This window comes from Papilio polytes, unplaced genomic scaffold, assembly GCF_000836215.1.
Source record: "Papilio polytes unplaced genomic scaffold, Ppol_1.0 DF821400.1, whole genome shotgun sequence".
NCBI classification, from domain to species: domain Eukaryota; kingdom Metazoa; phylum Arthropoda; class Insecta; order Lepidoptera; family Papilionidae; genus Papilio; species Papilio polytes.
Window position 1 is genome coordinate 2,325,098 of NW_013527804.1, and position 12,412 is coordinate 2,337,509.

Consider the following 12,412-nt stretch of genomic DNA (forward strand, 5'->3'; position numbering starts at 1 on the left):
CCTTTTAAAAATTAGGTTTGAGTTATCTTTTGTACAGTCAAGAAAATTCGCGGTGATCCATTTACTAATATCAATTGAGCCAACCTTTTTTATATTCATTCAATCTAAGTCAATTTCATACATCAGTTCTTTTCAATTCAATTAGCGATCGAACACAAAAATTGTGTCTTCCGCAGCGATTCACATGAAGTCAAGAGTAGATAATATATGAAAACTGTACCTTATAGAAGAGCAGCACGAAGTTGATGCAGAATGCGAGCACGAGCGCGACGTACTTCAGGTTGTAGAAATTACGCGCGAGGAAAGAGACCGCGCGCCGCGTGTACTGAGACAAGTCCACTTGCGACAACGCAGAGGGCGCCGGCCCTTGCACCGCCTGCACCAATAAGACATTAAACACTCTTTCCACTGAGCGATTAGGAGCGCAACTATAATGGTCATGGAAATAACAGTTACCGACTACTGGAGTTAGATGGATATGCGCACAAATGGAAATTATTTAATGGCTTCTTAGTATATTCAGCAGAGAATTATCGTTTCCTTGATTTAAATCTAAGCGAATCTTATCTTACTAATGTTATAAATGCGAAAATTTATATATGTTTGTTAGAGTTTGCAGCCTAAAAAACTGAACGGATCATGATTATATTTGGCATGGATGAAACGGATAGCCTGGAAGAACACAAAGGCTACCTATTTTTATTTTTTTTTGATGTCCACAATGATAGAGTCACGAGTGAAACCTAGTAATTCGATATAACTGAAAAATTTGTATAAATAAATTGTTTACCTTTTTTCCGAAACATTTTCTCCTCTTTCCGTTTTATGGAAGCATTAATGAATAGTTGCTATATTATATAAATGATCCCATGAGTATAATCGTAATAACGCCGTATATGTTTGTTACCTTTTTGCTCTCAGCCTCGATAGCGGACATGGCGGCTTGTTGTGCGGCTTGCGCTTCCATACGCTCTTGTGCTTGTTTCTTGGCTTGCTCACCACTGAAACAATTATAAATTGCTTTAAAAGATTACAACACATTCCATTAAATTGTTACTAACAAAGATTTAAATTAAGATATCACAAGAATCTATATTTATACTAATACAAGCGTAAACACACACTACTTAGTCATATAGGATGTCAGCAATCACATAATGTTTTGGAATAATTCTTTCTTTAATAAAAGCCCTACGCTTTAGGCTATATATTTTCACAGTATAAAACTTAGAGAGTAATTAATTTGGAGAAAACCGTCGTGCGGGAAAGGGACAAAACTATTAGTTATCAACAAGGAAGCAAGGTTGCTGGTAACGTTAATTGTTATTTGTGAATTTGAATTTTGACTTTTGCAAGTGAAAATTTCACAAATGTAAACAATTAATTTGTTTTTTATAACTTCATACTCATAAAGCCGTACAGGAAAGCCTAAATTAAGAAATAACGTGATAGAATATAACTGAGAAGTCTATAATGTTAATATTTTTACCCCAGCAGGTCTATAAGTGAGGGCGGTTGTTGTTCCTCCGTGTGCTCGACGCTCTCGTCAGGTGAGACCTCCGCTTCTTCACCTGATGATGGAGACGATGTAGATGGTGATTCGTGCGGCTTCACTTGTATCCTAATAATAGAAAATAAAATGATGAAATAATTATAAAATCATAAATAGAAAAAACCCGCTAAAACAGCAAGAACCATTCGCCAAAATTACTTAACTACTCCTCCAACTTGCATCCTTGTATAACGTGCCTATGCGTTACTAGACTGTGGATATCCGCCTTTAGGATAAGTTTTTCTTTATAAAAATGCTATTTGATTCTATTTCATTTTACTTCTTTTTTACTTAAATGCTAACAATATATCGAATAACCTAGAAAATTTTATATGATGTGCGTATAAATATCATGACCAATATTACTTGAGTTTTTTAATCAACGATAATAAGGTGGTAATGATAAGTATATCTTCTACTAGTATAGTGTTTTCGCTTTCAACTCTGTCAGGGTGGAATTAAAATAAAAATAGCCTATGTGTTTTTTCATACTATCCTCTACATCTATGCCAAATTTCATTGAGATAAGTTCAGCAGTTAGGCTACATATTCTAACAAACATCCATCCAAACATTCGCATTTATATCAGTAAGATTATCTGTGGTACATACTGTCCGTTATCTTCTTTAGTGATGTCCAGTCCGAAAGCGGAGACTTGCATCTGTCCGGTGTCGTCCGCAGGCGGTAGTGCTGGCAGATGACGAGATGGACCTGGTTCATAACGAAGAAAGGATAATTAAAATTAGGACAATAGATAATCTAAAGATTAAACGTACTATACAGAGCATGATTTTTTCAAGAAATATCACGTCCTCGTGCATTCACGATGCCAATGTTTTTTTGACCGACTTCCCAAAAGGAGGTACTCAATTCGTCTGTATGTTTTTTTTTAATTTCGTAATAAAGCAAAAGAGTTTTCATCAAATATTCTTGGTAGACCCTTCAGGTCTTATCTTACTATCGTTTTCTTTTCCAATTATCATTTATATACAAGTATTAACAAAATTTAATAAAAACGAACACATTTCCAAACAGCTGTTTATTTGTGTAAATGTTTAGGGTAAGCGACATAAAAGTTTAGATTGTGTTACTATTCCAAATACAGATATTTTGTTATGAGAAATCACAAAGTAAATAATAGAAACTTTAGATTACCAAAATTTTAAATGTTATGTTGTAAGTCTGCATTCCGTAGTTTAGTACGTTGAATTAACGGCAAAAATTATTAGCCAATTCATAAAATACATTTGAACATCGAAGTTTCGTCTAAAATATGTTTTATATGTACAATCGGGGAATCTGACGGTGTCCCACCTTCAAATGTATACTCATGTGAACATACGCATTGAGACGACGCGAAACAAGAACCAATAGGAATCAAGAATAGAAGCAACTTTTTAAATATGACTGTACGCGAAAAACCCTGTAAATTAAAACCTTAATGTATATCATTACATAAATACTTTTTTAATATTAATTTTCTTTTTTTAATGTCTATCAAAGTTAAGTCGCCCAACTTATGTGTAAATACCTGTGTAAAAAGGCCAGCTGAAAACCAGCGCAGAAACGGCCTGTGTCTGCATTAGCTGACTTTGCCGCCTTTTGCCACATTTTTTTTTTACTAGCTTTAAGGTTGATGAATGTATGACTTCATTTGTAGTTTGTTTTTGTGGCAATAAAAGTCTTATTTATTTATTTAAAAAAGGTCTTTCATTTAATTGCTTTCTATATATCTTTGATTTCTTATTTTTACCAATGACTCAAGCAACCAGTGGTCAGGGCTGCAGAGACAGGAACCTACTCACTATGCGTGCGGTTTCTGAAATAACCGCCTTAATTGCTTTTATTATTATCCCCTCGTTTGAATAACTCATTGCTACCTAAGTTTATCTCGTTTTCTTGCAAGAAATATTTTTTCTGTAAGTGGAACACTACGGATTTCCGCGATTGTACATTTCATATTAAATATCTAGAAGTTTTGTAATATTTGTTTTCAGAAGTTCTTTAAAGCGTTTTATTTGCAGACATTGTGAGACGAAGCGTATAATGTGTAGTGTTGTGTCTTACTTTGTTGTTGGCTCAGAAACCTGTGCTTCAACTGACCAATTTTCTCCTCCTCCGTGGGCTCTGGCGGTGGTTCCTCCGTCTGCGGACCTCGCATTAAACCAAGCAGTACTCCGAATATATACCTGAAGACAAAATAATGTCTTAAATCCAGTTGTATTAAAAATAAATATAAAACTCGTAGTTATTTTTTAGGTTAGTTTGCTGAAAGATTTTTAAAAAGAAGAAAATTTTAAATAAAATAAATTAGAATGTTGATTAGAGAATTATTTTTCGATAAAATTAACAAGCCGAAACTGATAATAGCCATTTTTTATAAGCACGTAATTAAAATTTAATTCAGATTTTTTTTATCCCTATTTAATTAAATTATTATGTAAAAATAAATACATCAGAAAATTGTAATGATATAAATATAGGTGCAAACATTAAAAAATAAATGTGTCAAAGCAAAAAGGCCTAAAAAAAAACATTTAAAAAGTTAACACAAAGCATTTACCAATGGCTGCATCGAAAGTTGCGTGGAATGAAAACACCCGATTCATTTACAATCGATTGTGAACTTTAACCCATTCCAATAAGATCTAAACTCACCTGACAACAACAAGGACGCCGTAACCCAAATAATAAAAGAGATAGAAGAACATCTTGAAGAAGCCGAGCGCGAGTTCCGCGGGAGGCATTTGCTGAAGATCTGCGATTTTCGCCTTTATGTTAGATGGAGATAAGGACGAGAATGCTGTAGAGATGCCATCTTTAACAGATTGGAAGCCTCGACGGAATGGATCTTTACCCGCTCTGAAAACATAATAAATATTAAGTCACATTACCAAAGACGTAGTATTTTGCGACGTTATATAGAGTTGATGCTACTGTGACGTTATACGGAGTTTACTGTACCTTTCATCATCATCATCGCCCATATACATATACGCTGCTTCTCTGTTCTTAGGTCCTCCTGAAGTCTCCTCCGAGGCGGCCATGAGGCCGGAAGCGTGCGTCATCTCAAAGATGGCGTCCTCACAGAAGTTGACGAACGCCTCCAACTTCTCTTTGTCACCTCCTTCTGTCACTATGCTGTAGAAGAAAGCGCGCTTCGATTCCTGAAAGAAGATAATTTTTGAATTAGTTGCCAAGGACTTCTCATTTTAGATTGAATTTAATAATTTTGCTTGCATAGTACAACATAATAAAATTTACAGTTTTAATTAAATAAAAATTTTAGCACAAAAATCTTAGCACTGCAGGGCCGGCTCGCCCCAGTAATATCTCGACCACACAGAAGACAGCCGTGAAATGGAAGCAATTTCGTGTACAGTATGATGAGTGTGGTTTCGGAGGCATGGGAAAGGGAATTGGATTTGACGGTGGAGAAGATGCATAGGAAGGGGAAATATCCTTTTTATGCGCGTCTCCTCCTCCATCGGATAAAGGTAGGCAAGCCATTTGCAATTGCGGGTGTCTATGGATAGCGGTCGCTTCGCCATTTTGGCGGATTCAGGTGGCATAGGTTTATCGTAGTTTTTCTAAAAGAATCAACGATAAATTCAAGACTGTGGAAGCCATCTTATAGGTCAAAGTTCACTATTTTTTATAAGAACATAATTTTTAGCCCTTAATACAAAATCAGCCAATGACAATAATTACAATGATAATGATGATGATAATACATACTTTGATCTGCGGCTTCTCCCACTGTTCAATATTAGACTCCTTGATTTCGAAGTAAACGCGCTCAATGCGTTTGGAACCGCCCATTATCTCGATCCTGCCCAAGAACGGCTCGAAGTAATTCAGCACGGAACCTGCCGTCTCCAGGAAACGGGCCAGCCTGGAATAAACAATGATTAGGGTTCCCTTAGTGTTTCTAATAATAAATCAATACTAAGGGTACACTTAACATGTTCAGTACATTCAGGAGTTCCAGTTATTTTTAAAGGAAAGAGAAAAATGAGAGAACGCGTTATCCATTTAAAAAAAAAAACACTAAAATAGCAGAAGCAACCACGAGGGTATTGGTGTAAGTACTTGATATTTACAAACAGATTGTGTGAAAGAGGATACGATGAAGAACGGAGTGGTTTCAAATACAACGGCTGGTAGACATATGGAAGAACAGCACATACTGTGCCGACCCTTCGTAGGGATAAGGGAAAGATGATGAATTACACAAAAGAAGATAATTTTCTCATCAATCTTAAGGATCTTTTCCTCTTTAGATTGACAAATATGTTATGATTATTAAGCTTATTTTATTACTAGGGTATAGCGACCTTCGACTATCTACGCTCCCTTTTACATCTTGGGAGGTGGCTAAAAACAGGTCGTCACTGAATCTCAACCAGTCTCAGTTAAGCTGAGCCCCCCCCCCCCTTTTGTTTATTCTTGGATGGCAATAAAGAGGTTCTTATTTATTATTTAAGGATCGAATATTGGTTTGCATTGTATTGTTACCTGGGCTCATTGGGCATGTGCTCCGAGAGGTTGGTGAGCAGCACGGCGAGGTTGAAGCCGATCTCCTTCGCGGGCTCGTGGAAGCGGTCGCAGAAGCCGATGTAGTCCAGTTTGCCGTCGTGGTTCGTCTCGCAGCACGCCAGGAGGAATTCTATCTCTTCGCTGAAATGTGAAAAAGATATATTTTAGATTATTCGTTCCACAAAAGAAGGCACTGAAACTGTTTGTTAATTATTGACATGGTATCTATCGAAAGAGAAATTGTTAGTTTAGATGGAGGGATGGATGTTTGTTAGAGTTTGTAGCCTAAACTATTGCATGGTTCTCGATGAAATTTGGGATAGGAGTAGATATAGTCTGGAAGAACACATAGGCTACTCACTTTTGTTTTTTAATTCCACGCGGACAGTCACGGGCGAAAGCTAGTTAATTATAAATGGGAAAGTTTGATTGAATGGATGGATTTTTGTTACTACGTATCTCCAAATTAGTTCAACAAATTAAGATGAAATATAATATAGGTGTAGAATATAATCTTGAAGAATACGAGGGCTACTTATTTTGTTTTAAGATAGCATACGAAGTCGCGCGAAGGAGAAAATTGCATATGACAAGGAGAATTTTAAACCCTCTACCAAGAAGGGCTAGGGAGAGAAGGAGCGATAGCGTAGCGTGGATGATTATCAAGGGAGTCACTAAATGGAGGACCAAATCATGTTATCTCAACTCTTCATAGATTGTTATGAAACCAGTAGAATGATAATCTTCACAAACTTACGGCGTATAGCTCTTCTGCTGTTCCATCTTCTCCTTGAAGTCCTTGGGCAGGACCCAGCCGTCGTTGTTAGCGTCTATCTCCTGGAAGCTGGGGCTGGACGTCAGGTCCTTCATCTTCAAGAACATGTCGAAATACTTCAGGATCAGCTCCACGTTGGACGCAGACTCTACCAGCGTGTCCACCATTTGCTTGCCGATTGTACCTACAACATTTATTATGTAATTACTAAAGGGTAATCTCTGAGTGTAATTTTAGCATAAAGATACTTTTAATGTCACAATTAGTTGAAGTTAGTGTCCAACAAGAGACCTTAGGATGTATTTAGTATCTACCTTTTTATCTTTACTTATATTATGAAGAGAAAAGATTTGTAATTTTGCGTGTATCGCAATAACTAAAAAGCTATTGGGCCGATTAAAAATATTCTTTCACCATTAAAAATCTGCGTTATCAGTGAGTAACATAGGCTATTTTAAGTTCGTGGACGAAGTCGCGAGCAACAGCTAGCTAATAATAATAATTCTTTAAGTAACTAGTAAAGTATTCTGAAATTCAGTTAGGCTTGTGTTAGTACCAGCAAATGAATTTTTATGATATACTGTAAATATTATTATCAAGAGTTACATAACTGTCGGTAGTCTCACTCACCGTTGACAACATTTCCTTCAAGCATAGAGAGCATCATTGTGATCATGTCCTTCTGCAGATTGAGCAGTTCCTTGAGGAGGTCTACTTGCGAGGAGTGCTTTGACAGCTTGTCTTGCATATGCGAGAACAGGAACAGGAAACCTCCCACTGCATCCCACAACCTGACAGACAGATCTTGTGTTAATTCATATATGCACATAGATTAAGTTTCCATACATCCCTATTCTATAGTAAATTATGTTGTCCATTTTCCCAAGGCCTTGCGCTAGATGCCTCAAGCCTTAGTTATCACCAAATAGATACATTTTTATACTTATTGAGTTATACTGCCATAAAACGTTAAGTGACGTTTACTACAATACAGCAGAGAAAATTAGACCCAAATAGGTTAAGTTATTACTGAGATTAGCGACCACAAGTTTTGAGTTTTATTCTAATGTACCGTCCCTAAAAGTAAAGAGACAAAAATGGTCGTTAAACTTTTGAGAGCCTTGCAAAGATAAATCGACACAAGCAGTTTTAGCTATTGCTCTACTGGTGTTGTCTATGAATTTACATGGAATAGTAATGTTTTTAGTTGTTATTACCTGGAGTGCGCTAAGGCCTGTTGGTTCTGTGTGCAGGGACCCTGTATCACCTCAGTGAGAGTGTTGAACACTTGCGATGCTACTCCTATCGCTTTGAAGAAGTTCGCCTTCCCAGCGGGGTCGATTAGTTCCTGTTATATTGAAAAATAACGTTATAAAGAGATCATTATATATTATCAAAACAATTTTCTTTTTTATGTCTCCAAGTTGCTTTAAAGTTTCGGCAAACAACGCTAGAAGAAAAAGGCCTAACTAAGTACAGTAAGAAGCGATACATAAGTATGAATTTCTTATAACATAGCATAGTTAAAAGGTCATTATGAAGTACCATATTGATTATAAGATCGCTGAAGTATCTTTACTGCTAAGTCCAGCAGTAAGGGCTGCAGGTAGTGTGGTGTCAAACCTTTTTTTTATAATATAAGGTGACAACCGAGCAAGTGGCTACCTGAATCCACCGAAATGGAAAGTGTCCGCTGCCCATAGACATCCGCAATTGCAGATGTGTTGCCACCTCTTAATTGACGTAGGAGGCACACATAAAGAGGACATTTCCCCTTTACATGCGTCTCCTCTACCGTCAAATCCACTTTTCCTTTCCATCCTTACCTCTTAAGAAAACGGTGGAAAGGAAAAGGGACTAAAATCAGGCCTCCGGCCACACTCATCAGACGAAACGCAGAATTGCTTCCACTTCACGGCTGTCTTCTGTGTGGTCGTGGTATTGCACAGGGCGAGCCGACCCATTCGTGCGAAGATGTTAAAGCGGGCTCTACCACTAAAAAAATACCTTGCTGGAGTAGTGCCAGTAGAAGTCCATGATGGACTCCTGCAGCCGCAGCAGGTAGTCCACGGTGCAGATCACCACGTTCACTGTAGTGGTGTTGCCAGCCTGCGTGCGCAGGTAGTTCTGCCATTCTGATGTACAATTACAAATAAATCAAGAAGCTCAACTGACAGCTTTAATACTTGTCCAGGATTATGAATTTAAAATAAGTTTTAACATAATTAATATAAGAAGTACATATGGCTTGAAATGTTATGATCATGAGAACACTATATGATATACTATTCTAGTTGTCTTTTCATTCTTCATACACATTTAGTTATATAAATTTTCGGCAAATTAAATACATGATGCGAAGTAAGTCGGGTTAATGGATAGAAATCATCCGCAGTCGTGGCCAGTTATACAAGTGCGAAATTTGTATTAAGTTATGTACTGACCGAGGTTTTTTTTTATAACACTAGGTGGCAAATGAGCGGCCACCTGAATCCACCGAAATGGAAAGCGACCGCTGCCCATAAACATCCATAATTGCAGATGCGTTGCCTACCCTTCTTTAAGGGTGGAAGAGAAACACATAAAGAGGACATTTCCAAATCCACTTTTCCTCCCCATCCTTTCCTCCTAAGAAAAGGGTGGAAAGGAAAAGGGACTGAAATTAGGTCTCCGGCACCACACTCATCAGGCGAAACGCGAAATTACTTCCACTTCACGCCTGTCTTATGTGTGGTCGTGGTATTGGTGGTAATTTGATCTAAAGGTGTGGAGTGTATCGCTGATTATTTTTTTGATTTCGCTACTTGATACGAAATATCGTCCATTTTTGTGGTGTGTGTGATGTCGCTGTGAGGTGAGTCTGTGTGTATTGTGCAGCGTCCTTAAACTAGTCTTAATTTTAATCTTACGAGTTACTGACCGAGGTTGTGTCCCTCGCAGGTGAGCTGTATGAAGCGGAACAGCGCGCACGTGAACTCCGCGTCGTGCATGTTCTTCTCTCCCGCAGCGCCTTCCAGACCCACGCCCAGACCTAGGACACGTTATATTGTAGACTAACTATTCCCGTGCAGATTTATCCGCATATTTTATTTATTATTTACAATTCGTAAAACTATGCAAGTGGCAAAATGCAAATGCTTAATTGACAACGATGACCTTTGCGATTGGCTAACAATTATTATGGCAAATCTTGCTTTTTTGCTACTATTGGCTTGTATTTTCGAATTTATTCACTCTTACGATTAGCAGCATAAAAATATGTAGCCTAAACCATATCGTTAGCGTAGGCTGTTTGTTAAAAATTATTCAAAAATACAAAGAGATTTCTTTTGATTTAATTTAGGAAATATTGTATTTTCGGTAAATTTTTTTTACCCGTAGTTTTTTATCAATTACAAATAACTTTTTATTTTTTGTTCAATTATATTATAGGTAGATACTTACCTTCAGCTTTCGTATTCCTTTCAAAAGCGTCCAGATCCAGCACTGAGCAGGAGTTCATGAGGCCAGCTATTGACGTGAAGAATCCGACATCTTTCTTATCTTTCAGATGGTTTAACATACCCTGAAGAAAGAAATGTTAATATATGTTTAAGGAAACTGACAAAATTAGTATCAGTATAGACACATCGGTGTGAATCGGTTCGGGGGTTAAAGCACTTGACTTGTAATCTATAGATCCCGGGGCCAAATCCCGCCGTACCAATGTGATATTTAAATTCAAAATTTGTTACAATTTACCAGAGGTCCTCGCTGTGAAGAACATGATCGTGAAGCCTGCACATATCGACGAAGAAATTCATAGATGCGTGTCTATGGCCTATACACTCTTTAGGAAAGGCTCCCCTTCAGTGGGGATGTATAGCTGATGATATACCATTTGTATGTCAATGTTTCCTCCGCGCAGTATAGAGATGCCGAGCTGCAAGGTCTTCATGACCATGTCGCTGGGCACCCCCTTGGAGGCAGAGATGTGCAGCAACACCATCTCCGCCACGCCGCGGTCTGCCAGCCGCGCCTGGTGGAACAGCAGCTTCTGCTTCTCCATCTCTTGCTCCTGGAATATACACCAGATATTATGAACCAGTTGCTTTATACATAGATAGTTGCCTACCAATATAAGTATAGCAATGATAGATATACAAATTGTTCTGTATATTTTACTAAATGTTGCATGTAGCTTTGCCCGCGTGATATTAAAAAAAAATAGGAAAAAATACAGCCTATGTTACTCACTTATATGTTTCTAATGGTGAATGAGTTTTTGAAATGGGCCCAGTAGTTTTTAAGTTATATACATACAAAAATGCAAATCTTTCCTCTTTATAACATTGGTATAGACTAGCTGTTGCTCGCTTCTATGTTAGCTTGATATTAAAAAAATATAGCCATGTTACTCACAGATAAATTACCATTCTGACGGTGAAGGAAGTTTTAAAATCTGCTCAGTAGTTTTTGAGTTTTTTCAATAGATACAAAAATACAAATGTTTCCTTTTTGTAACTTCAATATAGATTTAGATGTCATGAGATGGTAAGTGAAATGTGTTTAATAGAAAGACATTTAATTATGAATACATACCATAAACATTTCCATTGTTTTCTGCATGCAATTTTATAATTTTGTTAGTAAAAATATCAGTTGCGTGAACAAGTGCTTACTTGTTACATTAAAAACTTAATTAAACTTCACTCACGTGTATACTGGCACCTCCTTCTTCCTCCCCCTCCGCTTCACCTCCTGCTTCCTCCTCTTCACCGCCACCTTCCTCCTCCTCCTCTCCGCACGACTTCGCTATAATATGCGCGTACGACATATAAAGAGGATCCTCCTGAAAAAAATAAGTATGACATATACTATCTGCTCGCGACTTCGCCTGCGTGGATTAAAAAAAAAATAAAAAACACGGCCTATGTTACACAGCGATAACGTTGTTTTTAATAGGTGAAAGAATTTTTCCAATCGGCTCAGTAGTTTTTGAGTTTTAAACAAATACAAAAATACAAATCTTTCCTCTTTATAATATTAGTATAGACTTGTGCGGCTTTATCCGCATGGAATTATAAGAAACATTACTTCATTGTTTACATTTATAATATTGTCTATTATTACACAAATGACAATAAAAGCCTTTTCCATAGGATAAAAACTACCGTTACCATAGCTTGCTTCTTTGCTGCTATAGGCTTGTAGTTTTTAAATTTTAGTTACGTATAAATAACAATTAGATTTACAATCTCGGAAATCCAAAGTGTTCCGCTTTAGGGAAAATTACCTTGATTGCAACGAGCTTCCTCTTCCTACAAATAACTATTTACATAACAGTGAGTGTAAACGAAGATATAATGAGCACTAACCGACTTTTTTTCGTATAGACACATAACTACGCTGTATTTTTGTCCCACGTTTCGTTTAAAAATGTTCAAACAATTGTAGTTTTTAAGGAACACCGACAATTTCTCCGATTGTACAACTCACCTGCAACGCGCCGGAGCGTTCCGTCATTGCGCCGCGGCAGAAGGTGGTCACCAGCTGCGTGAGAGGGT

At 37.3% G+C, this 12,412-nt stretch overlaps 1 protein-coding gene across 1 annotated transcript in view; it reads right to left on the reverse strand.

The window, feature by feature from the left end:
* The window catches only part of LOC106108707 (ryanodine receptor 44F), a 100,506-nt gene that overhangs the window by 6,701 nt on the left and 81,393 nt on the right, over positions 1–12,412 (reverse strand). Inside the window, exons 89-106 of the mRNA XM_013289967.1 lie at positions 12,345–12,404; positions 11,563–11,697; positions 10,744–10,923; positions 10,311–10,431; positions 9,787–9,897; positions 8,874–9,001; positions 8,084–8,214; positions 7,497–7,657; positions 6,849–7,050; positions 6,071–6,232; positions 5,291–5,447; positions 4,517–4,719; positions 4,211–4,414; positions 3,620–3,741; positions 2,164–2,263; positions 1,490–1,621; positions 908–1,001; positions 221–376 (exon numbers count right to left, since the gene is read on the reverse strand). Coding sequence (XP_013145421.1) covers positions 221–376; positions 908–1,001; positions 1,490–1,621; positions 2,164–2,263; positions 3,620–3,741; positions 4,211–4,414; positions 4,517–4,719; positions 5,291–5,447; positions 6,071–6,232; positions 6,849–7,050; positions 7,497–7,657; positions 8,084–8,214; positions 8,874–9,001; positions 9,787–9,897; positions 10,311–10,431; positions 10,744–10,923; positions 11,563–11,697; positions 12,345–12,404 — 2,559 coding nt within the window. The remainder of the gene's footprint in view (positions 1–220; positions 377–907; positions 1,002–1,489; positions 1,622–2,163; positions 2,264–3,619; positions 3,742–4,210; positions 4,415–4,516; positions 4,720–5,290; positions 5,448–6,070; positions 6,233–6,848; positions 7,051–7,496; positions 7,658–8,083; positions 8,215–8,873; positions 9,002–9,786; positions 9,898–10,310; positions 10,432–10,743; positions 10,924–11,562; positions 11,698–12,344; positions 12,405–12,412) is intronic.